The sequence below is a fragment of the Poecilia reticulata genome, unplaced genomic scaffold (assembly GCF_000633615.1).
Source record: "Poecilia reticulata strain Guanapo unplaced genomic scaffold, Guppy_female_1.0+MT scaffold_243, whole genome shotgun sequence".
Lineage (NCBI taxonomy): Eukaryota > Metazoa > Chordata > Actinopteri > Cyprinodontiformes > Poeciliidae > Poecilia > Poecilia reticulata.
The window spans coordinates 12,830-20,745 of record NW_007615032.1 but is presented as its reverse complement, the minus strand read 5'-3'; the positions used below and the strand labels follow the sequence as shown (position 1 = coordinate 20,745).

Sequence of the window (7,916 nt, the reverse complement as noted above, 5' to 3'; positions counted from 1 at the left end):
GGCACGGAGAAAGCATTCACATACGATTACGTGTTCGACCCCGCTGCTGAACAAGAGGAAGTGTTCAGCACCGCCATCTCACCGTTACTGCGCGGACTTTTCAAAGGTAAGGCTGCGTGGCGATGTGCACTATGTACTATCGCACTTAATTTTTGGTTGCAGTGTAATATCAGCTGAATAAAATTCTGGTTATGTTGGTTAGTTTTTTAGGAAAACAAAGCTGGCTGAGCAAACTTTTTGTTCTGCCAAACATTTTCTCTGTCAGGCTACCATGCCACTGTTTTGGCGTACGGACAGACGGGGTCAGGAAAAACCTACTCGATGGGAGGAACGTACACATCGGCGCAGGAAAACGACCCTTCGGTCGGAGTTATCCCCCGAGTCATTCAGAGGATCTTTGAGGAGAGGGAAAAGAGAGCAAACTCTGAGTTCTGTCTGGCTGTGTCGTATCTGGAGGTTGGCTGTTAATCAAATTCTTAGATTTGAAGATTTCAGTTTTGGAAAATTCTGTGTTTTGTAGATTCTATTTCTAAAAAAAAAAGAAAAAAAGATTTAAACCAGATCTGGTATGAAAAAAAAATCTAAGATTATCGCCCCCCAGCCTTATTTTGTATTGTTAATCATCTTGTAATTTTTTTTTTTTTTTTTCAGATATATAACGAAGACATATTAGATTTGCTGTGTTCCTCTAAAGATAAACCAGCCATTAGCATTCGGGAGGACCCTAAAGAAGGCATTAAGGTGGGTTTATTTCAGCCAGCGAGACGTCCCAGTAGTGCTACACTGGGTATATTTAAGGCTTTTTAAGCCTTTTCTGTTTTTTCTTTTGAAAATTACCCAATTTTTGCCCCCAGATTGTTGGGCTGACTGAGCGGCAGGTGTTTACCGCCCCGGAGATGGTGGGCTGTCTGGAACTCGGGAACTCCGCGCGTACAGTGGGGTCCACAGCCATGAATGCAGCCTCTTCACGTTCCCACGCCATTTTCACGATCACACTGGAGCAGCGCAGAGGATCAGACAAGTCAGCTTTATATACTTCTCTCTTTTTTTCCCCATTTAATTTAATGTAATAAAAAAAAAAAAAAAAGAATAGCTCCTCAGCAATATCAAATTYATTAATATGCTTTCATTACAACACTTTAGTGGAACAATCTCTGCATTTACGGGTCCTTTAAAGATTCTGATTACTGTCTTTTTCTTTAAATGTATCCCAATTTTAATACTTAGCTTTTCACACATTTGTAGTTACTCAGTGTGGATTTGTTTTCTTTAAAACTTGTTTTCTTTAATATTTGCAACTAGTCCTGACTGATATTATATTCTCAGTGTTAAAACGATCAGTAAAAACGCCACAGTGACACTCTATTGATAGGAACTGAAAACACATGTATAACCTGACCAATTTACTCATTTTAAGTAAGAAAATRATAACAAAACATTGATTATTTAAGTTACAAGTGGTTCTCAAAGTCAATTGTTCTAGAGCTGGTAAAACCAGAGGACAACAGAACTGGGACTTTTTCTGATTTACATAAATATGAAAAAAAGGTAACAGAAAAGAGATTTTTTTTAAAAGAAAAAGTTATTTACTGATACTGCATGATTAGTCGAAACATGCAGCTTAATTATATMTTGCATTTTTTACTCAAAAAATACAAAATATCAGATTGATGATGAAGGAAAATGAGCAGAAAAGGTCAAAACTGAATAGAACAGAAAGTGAATTCTTAAGATTTCAAGATTCTTCTACATCAAATATGTTTTGGACTTCAGATCAGTTCTCATCAGCATTTCTTTCATCCTTTACTACACAAATAATACACTTTATTGATCCGAACAAGTAATTAGTTGCAAAAAAATTATTTGAACAAACGTTGGCCTTCCTAAGACAACCTGTGCAAACTTCTGTTGCAGAGTGGATTCGATTGTTTCAAAGCTGCACCTTGTCGATCTGGCTGGCTCAGAGAGACAGAAGAAAACCAAAGCAGAGGGAGACCGTTTAAAAGAAGGCAATCACAATACCCTTTTACTTATTTTTTTGTTTTTTATACAAATAATTAGTCAGACTGTCTCTGACTTATTTTTGAAAAAAGTTTTTCAGATAGCTTACAGTTTTAGTAGAAAAAAGTTTTTTTTTTTTTTTTTTTTTTTTTTGTTGCTTTGGAGCAGTTGGAAAAAAACAACATTCTTTTGTTTTTGTTTATTACGCCAAGCAAACATTGTAATTCAATGTGCGTCTACCAGTGTTTTAAAACTACAGCTTATCTTGGAGCACTTGTCTTGTGACGCTGTTTATTTTTATCCGCAGGAATCAGCATCAACCGCGGCCTCTTGTGTCTGGGTAATGTGATCAGTGCTTTGGGTGATGAAGGCAAGAAAAACACCTTTGTTCCCTACAGAGACTCCAAACTCACCCGTCTGCTCCAGGGTAGGCTTTGATTTAAATGTTCAAAAGTCCTGCTGGTCATTAGATCAGGCATACATACCGGGTTTTTTTTCTCTAACAAAGACGATCGCTTCCCCCCCGCCCCAAACTTGTTTTCTAAAAACATTTCATGCGGGTTCTTCTTCGTTTTAATTAATAAAGAACGAAGGCGAAAGCTTGTTTTCCAAAAACAATGCAGTTCAGAAATGTGATGCACAATAAGTAAATCAGTCTTGCGCCGTTTCTTCCCTTCAGATTCTCTCGGAGGAAACAGCCACACTCTGATGATTGCGTGCGTCAGTCCTGCAGACTCCAACATGGAGGAAACCATCAACACGCTGCGCTACGCCGACAGAGCGCGCAAGATTAAGAATAAACCCATCGTTAACGTCGACCCCAGAGCCGCAGAAATGAACCGACTGAAACAGCAGGTATTTAAAAAATCTATATGAAACTGAATGCTCCATTATGAAATCTATACATGTTATGTTTGAAGAATCGTTACTGGTTACTCTTATTCAGTTGGAAATCTGTTTCTCTGGCAGAATTACTTTCTTTAACTATTTTTTTTCTGTGTTTTCCAAGATGTAAAACCTGATTCTGGAAGTAGTGAACAAGTGAAAGCATAAAGAATCTTTTCCTTTCCRTGTTTGCTCAGGTTCAAGAGCTGCAGGTGATGCTTCTGCACGCGCGAGGCGGAGTCGCTCCTGTGCTCTCCGGGTAAGAAGTGGGGGTCAAACCGGGAGGACGAGCTGATAAATCCAGTCAGAAAACACACCTGACGTGTTGGTCACTGCTCTCTGTTCCAGGCCCAGTTCAGCTGAGGACGTGGGCAAGCTGCTGGAGAAGAACCGCACTCTACARGACGAGAACAGAAAGCTGTGCCGAGAGCTGAGTGAGGCGGCGGGACAGACGGCCCTCATGTTTGAGAAGATCATCATGGTAAGTGGGACCAGAATTATTGCCGTAAAGACATTTATGAAGTTTCAAATAGGATCAATAGAGGGGGATTATTGGTTTATTCCAAACTAAAGTGGACATTTTAGGTTCTCAGCTTCACTGTCGACTGTCTYTGCTTTCGTTTTCAGACGGAACAAACTAATGAGAAACTGCAAAGCAAACTGGAGCAGCTTCAGCGCCACGCAGCGTAAGTTTTCAAAATGRAGAAAACCCGCATGTCTTTAGGGAAGCAACGGTCCGATTGCAGAAGCACAATTAGTCTCTTTTTAAATGCAACGRTTTTAAACTCTTTATTTCTTTCAGCTGTGCTGTTGATCTTCAGAAAGTGATGCAGTCACTGGACGACCAGGAGTTAAAGGAAAATGTGGAGGTGATGAAGAACTTACAAGAGCTCATCTTGGAGCTCAAGGTAAATGAACCGGCTTTCATCAGAACGAAGCAAACGGCTTTTTCTTTACTGCTTTAATTTACTGCTGCAGTTGGTGTCATAGGTAAAATGTCCATCCATAAATTTGATAAACGCAGTGTGCAAGCATTGTTGCTTTTGGCAGCCATTTTAGTTTTAATCTTAGTTTTTCTCTTAGTTTTTCTCTCTCTCTCTCTCTCAAAAATGTGTCTTAGTTTTAGTCATTTCTTTGTGTGATTGTTTTTAGTCGACAAAATCTTTACTCCCAAAAGAGCCAAAAAATATTCTCTTTTCCATTTATTATTAACATTTTCGTTTAATTTTAGTCATCAAATAGTTTTGCCATGTTTTTTTTTTTATTTTTTATCGTCATGACAAAAAGGGGGCGTCGACGATAAAATATTGTCATCGTTGACGACAAACAACTCTGTCGATCAGAATCGTTGCCCCACACCTTTGTTAAAGTGAAGGTAATTGTCTTGGCTGACACTACGGGCGTTCATTGTTCCGTTTTTGCTTTGTAAGAACGAGAGCGTCTGCATATCTGCCTCCATCGACGCCATGACTGCGAGAGAGGAAGTACCTGAGGTGGCAGCGGACGRCAGAACAAATCCCCCTGAGCAGTCTGCATCAGTAYGGTTTCTGTGTAACTAGATGACTGTAGATAGTTCCCTGTGAAAGCATAAAATTATTTTAAACTATACATATACACTTTCTAACTTTTWATTTTTTCACGTCTGCAAAGGATTCCCCAGAAGCTTTCACAGCCAACCATGCTCTGAGACAAGCCCAGCTCTCCAAAGAGCTCATAGAGCTGAACAACGTGTTGAGTTTGAAGGAAGCTTACGTGAGGAAAATGTGCGAGAACGACAGCCAGCTGGAGCCCATGCAGTCAGAGCACCACGTAAGACGACAAGACGAGCAAAAGAGCTCAGTGTCAGTTTGTCCAGGTCACTTATTCAGATCGACTTGTCCCCCCAGAGAAACGTCCAAACTCTGCAGTCGGCCGTCGATTCTCTGCAAAAGGAAAAAGGGGAACTGGTTTTAGCTCTTCAGTCGGCTAAGAAAGACACCAACCAGGCAAAGTACTACAACTTTATCCTCCCTGGAGGATAAAGCGATCTTTATCCTCCAGCGATCTGATTTCAAATCGTACAAGTACAAAATGTTTCCATTGACTTCTGACATCCATGAACTTCTTCTAGACTCAGCGAGCAGCGGAGGAGGAGAYTACAGGAGCTAGAAGCTCAGCTCGTAGATCTGAAGAAGAAGCTACTTGATCAGTCGAAGCTGTTGAAACTCAAGGAATCCTCTGTTCAGAAAGTCAGCAAGCTGATGCAGGAGATACAGGTAATTGKTCTTTTAAAAATATATTTTAACTTGACATGATCGGTAAAACTTAAGCTGCCCATCTTGACTTTTAAATTAAAAACAAGTAGTAGTCAGTTGTAAATATTACTGTTATTTCAGTGTTTCCCCCAGTGGATTATAAACCTGGCCACCGTCTGACTTCACTTGCCCCCTCAGGCTATTTAAAATAAATACCTATTTATTTTAAATAGAGCTTTTTGTTACAATAGTGACCTTTTTTATTTAACAGTTATCAGACAGGAAGGGGGGAAACGTGGTAAAAGAAMCGAGGATGGGAGCCGGACTCGGTACAGCCGCGTATACGGCCCTAAATATCTTCCGGACGGCCCTAAATATTTTTTAGACACCAGAAACCACGATAACAAACTGGTCGCGACACTGCGCAGTTAAACGTGTCGTCCTCGTCACCGCACCTTGGCCTCGGTAGTATGGCGGCTTCAGCATGCGACAAGTATAAAACCCTCGACTCGCGCGCAATAACGGCTGAGGTATAGTCGCACTTTTTTACTTCTTTTTTTAATTTTTTTTTTCACGTTGAGCGCTCTGTAAACAAACATTGTGTGGCGTGTGTGTTTTCTATTCTATTCTAACGCTTGACTCTATGGGTGCTTTCACACTGCAGCCTGAAGTGACCCAATTCCGATTTTTTGGCAATTTCGATTTTTTTGCCAGGGCCGTTCACACTGCCAGTAAATGCTACCTGTATGCGTTCTGCAGTGTAAACGGGCAAACGACCTGAAAATGTCCCGCATGCGCAGTAGAGGGCGCAATAGCGTCAGCGTTCTCAGTGTTCTGCCAACCGCCATAAAAGAAGTGCTCTGTGTTTGCAGAAGTAAACATGGAGGCTAACGGTGGAGCTTAGCTTACATATTTGAAGTTGTTGTCCGACTGGAGCAGCATAATAACAACTTAATCCCCATTATAGTCCGTCATAGTTGTTGTTTTTCTTCCCACTTGCGCGTATCAGGACAGAGAATAGTGAGATTTGTTGAGAATCAGTGATGTTCAGTTTGGATGAATGCGACCTGAACGTTRGGTCGCATTTGAATCGGATACATATCGGGTCACATTCATAAAAGAATCCGAACTGTGCTGTTCAGACTGCCATGAAAAGATCAGATACAGGTCGCACTACGTCAAAAAAATTGCAATTGGGTCACTTCAGGCTGCAGTGTGAACGCACCCTATGTCTGCGCTTTAAACGTCACAAAGTTTAAGCGTCGTTTTCATCCAATCGGAGTGTACCTTACAAATTCTCCTTAGGTTTGGATTGGTAGCCAATCGCAACCAGGAAATCAAAAGATTGCGCCAAACCGTAGGATTTAGCAAAGKAGAAGATTATTTAATGCAATAAATACCCGAATTTTGAACTCTAAGGATAMTTAGTTTAGCTTAYAATTACTCATTATATTTGGTATAATTTCTTTTAATTTATTTGCTTTTAAATGTGAGYTTTAAGGTCCAACARGTGATTACTTAAGGATTTAATTGAAGCTCAAATAATTGATATTTATATGCTGTCAACTTTTAATGGTGGCCGTTTCAGGTTTTCTGGGGCGAAAGCCGAACTTATTACATTGAAGTCAYATGATCTCAAACTGAAATAACCTGGTATTTTCTCTTCTAGGCTATGAAGTCGCAGCGAATACAGCTGATGAAGCAGATGAGAGAAGATGCTGATAAATACAGGCAGTGGAAGAGCAAGAAGGACAGGGAGGTCCTGCAGCTGAAGGAGAAGGTCTGGAACAAATGAAAATCATTTGGGGAAGCTGGAGAGAAGAGGCCATCCTTATAATGTCTGCTCTTTATTYCCCAATCGTGTTACAGGATCGTAAACGGCAGTACGAGCTGCTTAAACTGGAGCGAGATTTCCAGAAACAAGCCAAYGTCCTGCGGCGCAAAACCGAGGAGGTTGGTTTCTTCTGTTGTTGTSCTGCTTGCTTTTGTTGTGCTGCTCCTCACAGCACATTAACCCACTTGTCGTTTCGTCACAGGCAGCAGCTGCTAACAAAAGACTGAAAGACGCCTTGCTGAAGAGAAGCGAAGCTGCAGAGAAGCGCAAAGATGGCCATAACCGAGGCATGGAGGGAGCTGCTGCGAGAGTCAAGGTAGCTGACCAGGTTTCTGTATCACTCAACACTCATTCCTGAAAGAGTTTGACTAAAAGTTGTGGCACTGCCTGCGTCAGACGTGGCTGCTGAACGAGGTGGAGGTGATGGTGAGCACGGAGGAGGCGCGCCGCCACCTCAACGACCTGCTGGACGACAGGAAGGTCCTGGCCCAGGAGATCAACAACCTCAAACAGCAGATGGAGGCCGGGGAGAGACCTGCTCCTAAAATCAGAGTAGGTGGAGRCATTTGTCCTGCAGYGCCTAAAAAATGTAAARGAAATCCAGGAAAAAGGGAAAGATYTTGACTCGTGTGTTTCGTGGAATATTTTAATGCAGCGTCGGACTCTGATCATCTCTGAGTTGGAGACSCAGGGGTCGCTGGAGACCCCGCTGTCCAAGCAGGTGGAGAACCTGCAGACAGAAATGGGCCTGCGGTGAGTCAAACCGTCCACTTACAGCCAGTATGCAATAATACTTAAATCACATAAACTTCAGACTCGACTCACAATTTTAAAACTTACGAACATGACTTTATTTTTAGTGCTTTGTTTCTAATCTCTTATCTGTCTATTCACCTGCCTGCTTTGGGTTATTCATTTCTCTATGCCTACGCTAATAATACTACATGCTAACTATCACAAAC

At 41.4% G+C, this 7,916-nt stretch overlaps 1 protein-coding gene across 1 annotated transcript in view; it reads left to right on the top strand.

Moving 5' to 3' along the window:
* The window catches only part of kif4 (kinesin family member 4), a gene marked incomplete at its 5' end in the record, with an annotated part of 12,520 nt that continues 4,604 nt past the window's right edge, over positions 1 to 7,916 (top strand). The window contains 20 exons of the mRNA XM_008402633.1: positions 1 to 106; positions 266 to 456; positions 652 to 741; positions 855 to 1,021; positions 1,915 to 2,009; positions 2,309 to 2,428; positions 2,681 to 2,856; positions 3,084 to 3,145; positions 3,235 to 3,367; positions 3,514 to 3,572; positions 3,689 to 3,794; positions 4,317 to 4,424; positions 4,537 to 4,695; positions 4,773 to 4,876; positions 4,997 to 5,141; positions 6,790 to 6,900; positions 6,990 to 7,073; positions 7,157 to 7,270; positions 7,351 to 7,506; positions 7,610 to 7,707. Coding sequence (XP_008400855.1) covers positions 1 to 106; positions 266 to 456; positions 652 to 741; positions 855 to 1,021; positions 1,915 to 2,009; positions 2,309 to 2,428; positions 2,681 to 2,856; positions 3,084 to 3,145; positions 3,235 to 3,367; positions 3,514 to 3,572; positions 3,689 to 3,794; positions 4,317 to 4,424; positions 4,537 to 4,695; positions 4,773 to 4,876; positions 4,997 to 5,141; positions 6,790 to 6,900; positions 6,990 to 7,073; positions 7,157 to 7,270; positions 7,351 to 7,506; positions 7,610 to 7,707 — 2,384 coding nt within the window. The remainder of the gene's footprint in view (positions 107 to 265; positions 457 to 651; positions 742 to 854; positions 1,022 to 1,914; positions 2,010 to 2,308; positions 2,429 to 2,680; positions 2,857 to 3,083; positions 3,146 to 3,234; positions 3,368 to 3,513; positions 3,573 to 3,688; positions 3,795 to 4,316; positions 4,425 to 4,536; positions 4,696 to 4,772; positions 4,877 to 4,996; positions 5,142 to 6,789; positions 6,901 to 6,989; positions 7,074 to 7,156; positions 7,271 to 7,350; positions 7,507 to 7,609; positions 7,708 to 7,916) is intronic.